We start from the raw sequence: 13,164 nt of genomic DNA on the forward strand, positions 1-13,164 counted from the left end.
TTTCTACAATTCTCAGGATTTTATTCTGTCCTCAGTACTGCTTCTGGGGTGCAGGCGAGAGTTAGGGGCTACAACAGTGCAACCACAGCAAGGAAGAGAGAGATGATAGAGCCTCCTGCGATGGTTTTAGGGGCCAGGCCTGGGAGAAGCCCTTATCATTTCTGTCCACGTCCCATTGCCAGAATGCCATCATATGACCCAAACCAAACTGCAAGGGAGGCTGGGAAATGTAGTCTTTCTGTGAGCCCACTTGAATTGGTGACCACAACATTGTGCCCAGGGGGTTTCTTTTCATGGCTTCCGTTTCCTTTGTGCCCTTCCTTGAGCTCCAGGGGATTCTGTTTTATAGCTGCCGATTCCTGAGAATATTAATTGTACTGATTCTAACAGCTCGTTCTGTTTTTGTTGTTGTTGCTTTGTTTTTTGTTTTCTATTACCTGCTTTCTCAAGAGTTTTTTTGAGTTTGGAGGTCTTTTTGCTTGGTGCTGGTTTTCTCTCATGGGTGGTGACCTCTAGTTCTGCACATCCTATCTGATGACCACTGGGAGGGGTTCTGTTAAGTGGCTGATCTTCTGGGTCTGCAGGCTCCCTTCTTCCCAGGTATGACCAGCCAGGGCACTGTCCCAATACCTCCCCTGAGAGTCTCCTGGGGGAGATGCTTGGCTTCTGGGTCTGTGGCATCAGTGGATGAGAAGTGTGGGGAGACCCCCTGGGGCACTCCCTATCGGCTTCCCTGGGGCCTGCCCCTGCCCTCACCCACTTGGAGACTGGAGTACCCCACCCCAGAGCCGCTCCCAGAGTAATCCTCTTGGGTATATTCTGGGCTTTGGTCTCCTTCTTCCATGCGATCCTATCTGCCTTCCATATTCTAGGAAGTCTTCATTGCTGGTTGACCAAGGATGCCCTGTGTTGCTTTCCAGGGATGTGTGCATTTGTTAATTACTTATACCGGTGATTTTTTTTTCTCTTGAGATCAAATTCACCATTTTTTTCTTTTAAATTCATTTTAATTACACTCTTTGCTTATTTATTAGTTTCTGAAATAAGTTCTACGCCAAACATGGGTCTTGAACTCATGACCCTGAGATAAATAGTCACATGACCTGCCAACTGAGCCAGCCAGGAGTTGGTAAAATTCACCATTTTAAAGTGTGCAATACAGTATTTATTTTTTTTTTTTAATTCACAATGTGGCACCACCACCACTATCTGATTTCAGAGCATTTTCACCTCCCCCAAAAGAAACCCCTTCTCTCCCAATTCACTCCTTCTTCCATGCCCTTACAGTGACTCATCTACGTTGTGTCTCTATGGATTTGCCTACTCTGGGCATTTCATCGAAATGGAATCATGCAATATGTAGGTTTTCATGACTGGCTTCTTTCACTTTGCAGTGTTTTCAAGGTTCATTATGTTGTAGTACCAGTCATTCCTTCTTTTCTTTTCTTATTTTAGTGCTCATTTATTTATTTGAGAGAGAGAGAGAGAGAGAGAGAGAGAGAGAGAGCAGGGGTGGGGTAGAGAGACAGGGAGAGAGAATCCAGAGCAGGCTCTTTGCTGACTCAGTGCCCAATCCCACAAACCTGTGAGATCCTGACCTGAGCCAAAATCAAGAGTCTGATGCTTAACTGACTGAGCCACACAGGCACCCCCTGGGTCATTGCTTTTCACAGCTGAATAACATTCCTTTGTATGGACACACCACGTTTTGTTTATCCATTCACCGGTTCATGGACATTTGGGTTATATCTACTTTTTGGCTGTTATAAACAATACTGCTGTGATCATTGGATTTAGGGCTCTCCTCCCTAACCATGACAACCACTGATCTTTCTAGTGTCTTTGTAGTCTGTTTTTTCCTGAACGTCGTGGAGTTGGAATCACAGAGCATGTAGCCTTTTCAGATTGACTTCTTTCACTTAGCAATATGCACTCAAGGTTTCTCCGTGTCTTTTTTGCCCATTTTAATGGGGTCATGAATTTGTTTTTAATATGATGGTAATGACGTCTGGGGATATGAGCGGGGAGTGGAGGCTGCCTCATAGGCCCCACCTGCCATCTTGCCTGCGTTGCAGGAACCCTCTGGAAAGAAGGGCCGGGTGTGCGGGCTCCCTGCCCGAGGGGAGGCCAGAATGATGTCTTGTCTCACGTGCCAGGCTGTCCCTGAGGGGTCCCTGGATCCCTTCCCCGGTCCTCCCTCTGCCTCCCATGTCCGTCTCTGTGTCCCTTAGACGATCTTGTGGAGAAGATGCCGTGCTCAGGGAACTCCTCCCGCGTCTGTGAGTGCCGCACTGGCACGTTCTGTGCCACGTCAGCCACCAACTCCTGTGCCCGCTGCATCCCCCACACCGTCTGCCCGAAAGGGATGATTGTCAAGGTCCAGGGTAAGTATCCCCACCCTCAGCCCAGCACCAAGACCTGTGCCAAGCTGTACCCCGCCTCCACCACCGTCCCAGATCTCCAAATGACCTCTGACCTTCTCCTTCCTCCTTCCTGTTGGACTGACATGTCTCCTTTCGAGATGCTGTGGGTGTACCATTTACTCAGAGCCCCCCAGCCTCTTCCCTGCACTTTGGGTCCCAGGCTCAGAGAGACCCTGATGGCCTGAGACACAGGCCTGGCTGGAGGAGTGTTGGGTTAGTGGAGGCTCGGGGCAGAAGTTCTCTGATGCCTGAAAAACAAGAGCAAAACTCAAGTCTTCTGTCCCGGGACTTTCCCAGGGTATTGAGGCTGTTTTTCCCAACTCACAATCGAGGCATTGGGAGTTAGAGGAGCTGAGAAACTCGGATTTCTTTTCCACCTTGCTGTGTGAGTTCAGGCACATGCTTTACCCTCTCTGAGCTTCTGATTTTGTGACAGTACAAGGGGCCAGAAAAGAGGTAAGAAAAGAGGCCAGAAAAGAGGTAAGGGCCACAGATCCGGTGCAGGTGGTATTGAGAGCACGTTTCAGAGGGAGGTTGGAGAGTGGGTGGGCTTTGGACCATGGCCCACTAGTGGTGCCACAGCCACACGGGCTGGGAGGCTGCAGGGTGGAATCCGAGAGCTACACCCATTAGGGAGAAAAGTGCCAACACTGAGCCCATGACGCTCCTTCTCCTCAACTGGTCCTTTTCCAAAGCCCAGGCCTTACCACCCTCTCCCCCGACAGCCCATCCTTCCCTCACCCCCACAGCCAGCCTACCCCCAGTCCAACAGATTTTGCTCCCCAATTCTGTCTCCCGTTCCCACCCCCATTTCCTCCTGTCATTCCTTGCCCATGGCTGACAGGCAGAGCCACTCTGCTTAACCAAATCTGATTTCTCTCTGCCTGTCTCTCTCACCCCCACACACCTGCCATAAAAACACTTCAGTATTTTCTCATTTCTACAGCGATAATGACATGATCCTTTGGCAAAAGAGAACAGGTGTTTGGAGGGATTTCTTTAATTCTGCTCCCGTTGGCATTTCTGGGCTGCTGGTTTATCGGGCTCCATGTCCGGGATCTATGAACAAAGAGAAACCCCAGGGGACTTGCCACTGTGTCCTTCCTAGGGTTCCAAGGGCTACCCTCTCCTCTCCACTGTTCAGAGCCTTCTTTGTTTCATACATATTTTTATCTGTATAAAGCACGTATATGCATGTTTTATACATGTGCCCGGGGCGTTTAGCTGTCCTTCGTGGGAGAACTAGGGAAAAGGGCACCCAGTCCAGGTTCGCACGAGCAGTCTCCAGGACGTGACCCTGCACGCGACCCTGTGCCGTGTCCCTCTCCCTCCTCCAGGTCAGACTCCCGCCGGCCCCCTCCTTTCTTGGCCCCACTGGTCTGCTCACTTTCGGCTCCGTGGATGTGTGGTGCTTCTCACTCCTACCAGGCGTTTGTGCGTGGTGTCCCCTCAGCACATCCTCTCCTCCTCCTCACTCGGTCACCTCCTGCTCAGCCTGGCCTCTCTGTCCACACCTCACTTCCTCAAGAGGAAGTGCCATGACTTGTGACAGGTCACATCTCTCATCACACGGAGTCCTTTGCCAACACGGATGTGAACACCGGTGTCTGTCTTGGTTCGATCAACGCTGGCCTCCCTCCCTGGGCGGTAGAGGCGTGAGGGCCGAGGTCATCTATCTCCCCATTGCCTGATCAAGGCCAGGCACAGAATCTTCTCTGCAGAGATCTATGCAGAAGGACGTGGGGGCCCCGGACAGCTCAGTGCTGCGGGTGGGTGGGGCTCAAATCTGGCCCAGTTCTCCCCGGGTCACACAAATGCTGTGCCGAGGGGCTTGCGGCAGCGCGCCACCTGCGAACAGGGCCGGGGGTGGAGTGGAAGATGCTCTGGGCTGGGCACCAGGTCCCCGGGGTATTGTTCGCCAGCAGCCGTGGGGCATGTTCCCACCCCATCCTGGGCTTCAGTGTCCCATCTGGGAAATGTAAAGTTGCCACTAGACGGCCCTGGGGGACCTTCCAGCTCTGAAACAGTTGCATCTCTGCTAGCATCGGTTTAGAGTTCTGTTCCAGCCAGGGCCCGTGGACCCGCTCCAGAAAGGAGGCCCTGTTTTGGTGGTGTTCCTGCGACTGCCGCATGGTGGCGCCCGAGCCCCCACTTTGCTGCCCCTCGACCCCTGCTGCCCCTCGCGGTACCATTGGCCACATGCCTCCACGGAGCATTTAAAAGGTGGCCAGTTGCAGGCGTACAAAAATGTAAAACATCTCATTAATTATCGTTATGTTGCTTGTCTACCTCTGTAGTTTAGATATATTGGGTCACATACATTAAATTAATTTCACGTGTTTCTTTTTACTTTTTTAAAAACTTATCTTTCTTTTTACTTTTTAAAAAGGGGTTACTTGGAAATTTAAAGTGACAGTGTGTGATTCACATCATATTTCTGTGGGACAGCGCTGCTGGCTGACTTCTGGGCTCCCACGTGGACGCTCCCACAGGGCAACTCTCCAGCTGCAAGATGGACAGTAGTTTCCGCTTTAGCGTCAGCCGGTAGCTAAGCCGCATGGGGCAGCTTACATAGGTGTTCCCTCCTGAAATTTTCAAAACTCCAGAAAGTAGACGGAAGTATCCCCATTTTAGAACAGGGGAAATTGAGGTCCAGGGATGGCAGGTAAATCGCTCAAGACCACAGAGCAGGGAATGTCTGGGCTAGACTTTGAATGTCACACCCAGGCCTCATCACGCCAGCGCACTCGGAAATACGAGACACATGAGCATTGTTCAGGCCCCCTCCACTGAAGCCTTCAGATCATAATCGCACACGTGGGACTGTTTCTAAGCAATGGGACAGCGGTCTAGAAGGGGAAAAGGACACGCTGTTCATGGGGCGTTTACTCTGTATCACGCAGTGTGATGGGCACAGTGAGGACATGTTAGAGGTGGCAGGCAAACTCAGATCCACCTGATGGAAAGTGCTACGTGTTTTTCCTCTTTACCGTGTTTGCACCCAGGATTCTTCAGGAGTCTTTGGGTTGCACGTAACAAAATCTCAAATTTTTTGGCTGATGTAACTGCAAAGTCTGGGGCTGGTTCTGGGTAGTATCAGGCATGGCTGGATCCAGGAGCCCTGTCTTTACCTGTTTGTCACCTCTGCTCCCCCAGATCCAAGCTTGCCTCCTACCCAAACCCAGTAGAAAGACGGTTTCTCCTTCCTGCAGTTTCAACAGCCATAATTGAAACCACGACATTGTACCTCATGGGCGTGGCTGGGGTCACGTGCCCACCGCTGACCCAGCTCCTCGGGGTCAGAGGAATCAAAGGGATTGATTGGTCCAAAGTCGTCTGGGTTTACTCCTGGGAGGGTGGGGTGGTGAGTCGGCCTCAGCCCCGTGCACGGATGCTGAGACTGGCGAGAGTGTTCCGGGGAGAATCGGGATGCCTTAGCCCGAGGGGGAAGGGGTGCTGGGCAGGCACAAACACCAGATGGCCGCTGCGTTTTCCAAGCACCTCATTCCGAACTGTGGGTCGTGGTGGGAAAGAATCTGTTCCTAGAGCCTCCAAGCTCCTCGGTAGCACATCTGTCCACCTTGTGATCCCCTGCAGGCACAGCACAGATGGATACTGTGTGTGAGCGGCCTTCCCCGGTGACCAGCCCTGACCTCGGCACGGGCCCAGAAGACTGCCAGGCGCCCACCAGGTGACTCCCGGCCCTCTCCCTTCCAGCTGAATGTGGCATGGGGCTGTCCCAGCCCCCAGGATGCCCAGAGCCCAGCTGGGCTGTGGTGTGGGTGGGGTTTGGCCCAGGGTATCAGGACTCCAGGGTGCCTCTCTGTCAACCCAGCAGTCGCATGACCCCCACCGTGTGCCGAGTGTTGCCCGAGCGCACGAGAGAAGGTCTAGACGGCACAGCCGTGGCTCCCAGGAGCGGACGGTGGGGCTGCCAGAGGCTGTGGGCTGAGGGGCTGGGAACCCCTTTGCTGTGGAAGCGGTTACCCCTGAGCACAGACCTCCTTGCGTCATCAGGAGGGTTGGCAGTGCCCTTTCCGGCTTCTTTCTCAGCGACACCAGCGCCCAGGCCGGGCCCCTGGTGACCTCCTCAGTGAGCTCCGGTGCCAGGACCACGCTCCTTGGAGGGGACACTGCCATCACCCCCGAAGATGATTCCAAAATGACGGGGGCCCCCGGCTCTCCCTCCTCTGTGAGGAAGCCCAGTCCAGATCCAGGTAATTTCTCGAGAAGCTTTGGGTTGTTTCCCAGGGCAACGGCGTCTCACTGGCAGGCGACCTGTGTGTGGCCTTCCCCTGGGCAGGTGGGTCTCTCCTGGTCCAGGGAGAAGAGGGTCTCTAGGTCCCTTGGGGCTGCAGGCTTCGAGGGCCAGAGGGGATAAAGGAAGAAGTCATTCATTTGACAGCTTAGTGCCTGCTGTGTGCCAGACACCGAGGCCCTGGCAAAGGAGCAGGTGTGGATATGACGCCCTCCTGGTTCCTGTGGTGACGGATTGGGGTCCTCAGTTCCGTCCTGTTTATCGCTGACCAGCCTTCTGTTGTATGGGTGTATACACCGTGTATATCCAGTAGTGTTTGGGTTTGGGTTGTTTCCACTTTTGGCTACAGTTAACAGTGATAAACAAGTCTTTGTTTTCATGTCTCTAGGGTTTGTTCAGTTTTAATTGAAAAATTTTTTTAAGTGCATTAATTTATTTTGAGAGAGAGCACGGGGGAGGGGCACAGAGAGTGGGAGACAGACAATCCCAAGCAGGCTCTATGCTGTCAGTATAGATCCCGATGTGGGGCTCCATCTCAAGAACCATGAGATCAGGACCTGAGCCAAAACCAATAGTCTCTGCTCAAGCAACAGAGCCACCCAGGTGCCCCGCTAAAGAGGTGTCCCTAATTTTAAAGTCCTCACGTGGATCCATCTTTTCTCTTTATGTCCTGCCTTGTGTTCACTGAAGTCTCCACTGAAGTCTCAAAGACATCCTGCATTACTCTCTAGGATAGGATCATTACTGTTTTGCCTTTCACGTTTAGATCCGCTGTCTGCCTACCTGTTGTTTGTGGCGGAGGCAGCGGTCATGTTGCAAGAGGCCACATGGATATGCGTTGAACCAACGCCTTTTATCGAACAAATTGTCCTTTCCCTGCTGATTTGCCTGCCATCTTTGGGGTAAATCTAAGGTCCATAGGTGCCTGGCTGTGATCCGGACTTCATATTCCTTTCCGTTCGTTGTCGTTTTGTCTGGTCTGTGTGGATGCCATGCGGTCTCGACTCCAGGAGACTTTCGGTATATGGTGGAACAACTTCCCCATCTCTGTTCTCCAGCCCTGCCCTGGCTCTTCTTGGTAATTTGCATCTCTGCATCGACTTTAGAACCAGCCTTTCACATTCCACAAAACGTCCCGTTGGGATTTTGATCGGGATTGCACTGAATCTGTGGATCAGGTTAGAGAGAATCTGTATTTTTATAGCATCAAGTACACGGGAAAGCCGTATGTTTATTCAGGCCGTCTGTCTTTATTTATATATTTATATTTATATTTATATTTATATTTATATTATATTTATATTTATATTTATATTTATATTTATATTTATATTTATATTTATATTTATATTTATATTTATATGAGGCCCCGCTTTCATGGTCTGTATTCGTACTGAAAATCAAGATCGGCCGTCTTTATTTTTATGTATTTAATTTTACTTAGGTCAGCTGAACTTCTCTCTCCCAATGATGTTTTATTAGTTACCATGTAGAACGATTTACATCTTTGTGTTAGATTTCTAGGTATTTGATGTTTCTGATGATGATGACAGTGGTATTGTATTTTTCAGTATTGCGGGTTGTAAGTCTTCATTTTTAGTATTGTTTTGAACCGTGTGAGTAGTCAGTATGTGACAGCCTAACCTGTCACAATAGCAGTCTCATAGGGTTCAACCCAAATGTATAGACACTCAGCTGAGTTTGATGTAATAACATTATATCCAGTTACCTTGCTAAACTCACTGTGAGTCCTAATAACGTATCTGCGGATTCTTTTGTGTAATCTGTGCACCTAATGATGTCATCTGTCCCTGACAGCCTGGTGTCTGCCTCTCCTGGCCTCACTTCTTTTCTCTCCTTTCCTTGCCTTACTGCCTCGCCTGGGACCCCAGGGCCACACTGAGCGGAAGCTGTGGTAGTCGGCATCCTTGCCTCGTGGCTGATCTCAGAGGGAAGTGGCCCCAGGGTTTTGAGGAGGGTGGTGACATGGTGGGGCTGGGGAGAGGGCCCTGGCGTAGTGGCAATGACGGATCTCAGAGGGTAGGGCCTGGAAGCAGAGGGGCATTTCAGAGGGAGTCAGTGCTCTTTTCCTGTGTGGCTGTAGACACATTCCTTCCCTCTCTGGGCTTCAGGACTCCCTCTGCAGGTTGATCTGACACGTGAGGAGTCTGGGCGCCAGCCTTGGAGCTGGTGGTGGCGACTGGGTGAAGAGGTGGTGGTGAATGGGGCCTCTGCCCTGGCGGCCTGGCCTGGAGCTTGTCTGCTTCTTTCCCCAGGGCTGACCCCGCAGCCGCCGTGTCCCCAGGGGTCACCTGACTGTAGGAAGCAGTGTGAGCCCGACTACTACCTGGACAGGGACGGCCACTGCATGGCCTGTGTGAGCTGTGCTCGAGGTAAGGGCCATGTTCTCCCCTCCTGGGGCTCCCTCTGGGTGCAGGGGGTCTTGGCCGAGAATCTGGGATGGAAAACCTTGAGTTTTTCTGGGACTGGTGAGTCCTCAGGAGCCTAGCTGTCCATTCTAGCGTTTTTGAGCGGTTAGATTTTCTGAGTCCAGTTGTGATTATAGGGTTTTAATGGCAGTGATCCCTTTTTAGAGAGCTTCCATTTGCTCACTCCTGCAAGGAAGCATTTGTCATAACCTACCCTGTTCTAAACTTGTCTCATTATTTTTGGTAGCTACCTTATGGTGCATGGATTACAAATATCCCTGTCTTACAGAAGAGAAAACTGAGGCTTTGGGAACTGAGGCGTTACAAAGGCCACACATCCTTGTGAGAGCCAGAGCTAGAGTTTGAACTTTGAGGTTCTCAGTTGTGGTCATTCCCTGCGCTGTCCCTTAGCGCATGCCCTGGACCGGCACTTGCTGGGTGCCTGCTGTGTAGACAGCTCACTTATGGCAATACCAGCTGCCCCATGACGTCTGTGAGGGCCACAGAGGGCAGGGGAAGCTGCCCAGGACCCGAGGAATGTGTGATTATGTCTCCTTGTCCAGAGTTTCTTTCACACAACAATGCAGCCTGAAGTCCAGGGAGGCCTGAAGAGGAAAGAACACTGTTTGTGGTCACCAGGGGCCACTGTTCCAGTTATGAGGCCACATAGCAAGTTTTGTCAAAGCTTGTGGTAATAAACAAACCATTCTTTGTACTTGTAAATTCTGTGGGTCAGAATTCAGACAGGGCACTATGGGGACAGCTGGCCTCCGCTACACGAGGTCTGGGGTTTCCATTGGAAAGTGTGAAGGCTGGAGGTTGGAATCATCTGGAAGCATTTTCATTCATGGGTCCGGGTTTGATGTCAACCGCAGGCTGGGGCCTCGATGCTCTCTGTGTTGGCCTGTATATGGCTGACTTTGGGCTTCCTCAAGGCCTGGTGGCTGGACTCCAAGGAAGGGGGAGGGGTGGGCACAAGCCATATCCCTTTTGTTGACGTTACCTCAGAAATCACACGTCGTAACTTCTGCCGGTTTCTACCTGTTGAGGCAGTCGCAAATCGCACTGAGTCATTGGAAGGAAAAGAAATCAGGCTTCTTGATGGCTAAGTGGCAGAGGCGTAGACGAGCAGATGGGGCCAAAATATTGCTCTGGCCATTTTGGACAAATGTAACCTGTCATAGCCACTATGTCAGATAGAGAAGCAGGAGGTGGCTGTGGGTCTGAGAATTCCTTTAGCTCTAAGGATGAAGCCCTGCAAAGCAGTGGGTGCAATACAGGGGCTAAGAGCACAGACTCTGGAGCTCAAGTGGCTGGGTTCAAATCTTGGCTTCACCCCTTTCCACTCTTAAACACAAGCACGTTTCTTAATTTCTTGTGCCTCAGTTTCCTCATCTGTAAAATGGGTATAATAATAGTACTCTCCCAGAGAGCTGTTGCAGGAATTAAATAGGTTAAACCAGGTTAATCTGAGCAGAGTGCTAAGAGTACTACCCCCTCACCTCGATTGTATTAATGCTGCCTCACAGGCACTCAAAGGTATCAATAGCTATAATCATGAGAATAGCTCTTACTTTCCTGTCTCACCTCTCTCACTGCTGAGCTCACTCTTGCCCTCCACACAAATTCTCCAGAGCCTCTCTGCTTCCCACTCTCTCTGGAGGTTTCAGGAAGAAAGTGTGAGGTCCTTTATCATTAGAGGTCTTTTCAGTATCCTGCTGACTGAGAAAAGCCCTTAATGACCAAGTCATATTTGTCTAATCTAATAACGCCATAATTCTATTTTCACCCACATACAGCACACAAACTATTTCTGAACATATGTAAATGCATTATTATATGTTTTCTGTTCACAAAACCTCTAATATTTTAATTTTGGGGGAAAACCCCTTTCTGTCATTGAAAACGTCAGACCTGTTGAGAAGCAGAAAGAGTCAGGAACGGTTATGGAATATTCCCCAGTTTTAAAGAATGATCAAGGCGTGGCCAGTGTGGGTCCACCTATGTGCACGCCCACTCACCCTGTCCTCTAGATTATTTTCTTTTAACAGCTCTATTGAGGTAGGATTGACAGGCAATGCAATGCGATGTCTAAAGTGAGCCATTTGATACGTTTTGACATACGCACGTAGTGGTGAAACCATCACTACAGTCGAGGTAGATGAACTCTCCATCCCCCCAGAAAGTTTTCTTGTGCTTCTTATCATCCCTCCCACCACTGTTCACCCTGCGTCCATTCCCAGGTCACCATTCTGCTTTCTGTTACTGTGGAAGAGTTTGCATTTTCTAGCATTTTCCATAAACATAATCACATAGTATGTACTCTTTTTTCCTGCCTTCTTTCACTTAGCATAACTATTTTGAGCATGCCAAGAGATCCGCTCAACGGAAGAGTCATATGAGCATTTGCTTCTGGACAAAGGAATTCTCTGCCCTCCTGGGTTCTCTGGAGCCCCTGCCCTTGCCATCCCAGATCCTTCCCCGTGACCCTTCTGTGTCCCTTAGATGACCTGGTGGAGAAGACACCCTGTACGTGGAACTCCTCTCGTGTCTGCGAATGTCAACCTGGCATGTTCTGTGTCACACCAGTCACCAACTCCTGTGCCCACTGTGTCACCCGCCCCGTCTGCCCACCAGGCATGGCCACCAAACCCCAGGGTAAGCAGTCTGTACCCCCAGCCAAGGGGTTGAGGTCTGTGCCCCTATAGCTGTACTTTTCCCTACCCCCAGCTGGGCAAATGACCTTCAACCCTAGCTGTTAACTAGGTCAGGTTTGGGCTTTGGTTTTTAATAGCTAGATCCAGTAAGTGGAGTAAAATCTGGATTTGGGGGCGCCTGGCTGGCTGAGTTGGAAGAGCATGTGACTCTTGATCTCGGGGTTGTGAGTTCAGGCCCTGAGTTGGGTGTAGAGATTACTAAAAGATAAATAAATCAACTTTTAAAAATGTTTATGTATTTGTGGGGGGGGATGGAAGAGAGGGAGAGAGGGAGAGAGAGAATCCCAAGCAGGCTCTGTACTGTCAGCTCAGAGCCCAACACAAGGCTCGATTTAATCTCGTGAACTGTGAGATCATAACCTGAGCAGAAACCAGGAGTCGGATGCTTGACCGACTGAGCCGCCCAGGCACTTCAAAACATAAATAAACTTAAGAAAAAGTCTAGATTTGGCATTTTGGTAAGAGATTCTGATAATATTTTTTAAAATTCTTCCTTCTGAAGGTGTTGGGTTTGTAAAATTTTGACTTGTTTTTAAAAGGCTGTTTCATGACTCAAGACAGATAAATGAAATTTTTGAAGATGGTTCCAACTCAGATGGTAGACATTTGGGGCGCCTGGCTGTCTCATTCAGTAGAGCATGGTGCTCATGATCTCGGGGTTGTGAGTTCAAGCCCCATGTTCAGTGTAGAGCTTACTTAAAAAAAAAAAGAAGAAGAAGAAAGAAAAAAGAGAAAAGGAAAAAGAAAAGATGGTAGACATTTGCCAGAGTGCAGAAAATTATAAATTCTTGATGGTGGGGGAAAAAACCCAAAACTCGGTTAATCAGTAGATGAGATTTCAGCAAATCTCTAGAAGGTAGAAAACAGAGGGAAGGGTGGTGATGGATGAAACCAGGGGGAGGAAAGCTCCCCCCAGGGTTCAGTGTTGCAGGAAATGTGAGAGGTAACTTGCTTTGAAGACCCCACAGAAGCTCTGCGCTCAGAGCAGGCAAGTAAAAGGAAGGATGGGAGGGAGCGAGATGGAGAACTGAAAGGTACAGAGGGTTGCAACTTCAGCTTGAAAATAAAAATTAAAGCCTGTAACAGAGGCCTACCACGGACACTGACCAGTCTGAACAGACGGTACCTGAGTTTTCATCCTCTGGTGAAAATTGTCAACTTTTTGGCCAAAGATACTGAAGGAATATCTAGGGAAACGTGGGGGTACTGCCACCCTGCTGTAAAGCCCTCTTTGGTTGTGCATTTGGGAGTACGCCCTGTCGATAGGCTACCCCTGCCCAGTCACCTGGAGTGAAAACTGCCAGCCTGCACTCCCCCCATGGGCCCAGAGTTCCTGG

At 50.2% G+C, this 13,164-nt stretch overlaps 1 protein-coding gene across 1 annotated transcript in view; it reads left to right on the forward strand.

Annotated features, from left to right (window-relative positions):
• The window catches only part of TNFRSF8 (TNF receptor superfamily member 8), a 57,101-nt gene that overhangs the window by 18,124 nt on the left and 25,813 nt on the right, over nt 1–13,164 (forward strand). Inside the window, exons 7-11 of the mRNA XM_053207306.1 lie at nt 2,232–2,384; nt 6,021–6,114; nt 6,477–6,640; nt 8,958–9,074; nt 11,616–11,768. Coding sequence (XP_053063281.1) covers nt 2,232–2,384; nt 6,021–6,114; nt 6,477–6,640; nt 8,958–9,074; nt 11,616–11,768 — 681 coding nt within the window. The remainder of the gene's footprint in view (nt 1–2,231; nt 2,385–6,020; nt 6,115–6,476; nt 6,641–8,957; nt 9,075–11,615; nt 11,769–13,164) is intronic.

This window comes from Acinonyx jubatus, chromosome C1, assembly GCF_027475565.1.
Source record: "Acinonyx jubatus isolate Ajub_Pintada_27869175 chromosome C1, VMU_Ajub_asm_v1.0, whole genome shotgun sequence".
Taxonomy (NCBI): domain Eukaryota; kingdom Metazoa; phylum Chordata; class Mammalia; order Carnivora; family Felidae; genus Acinonyx; species Acinonyx jubatus.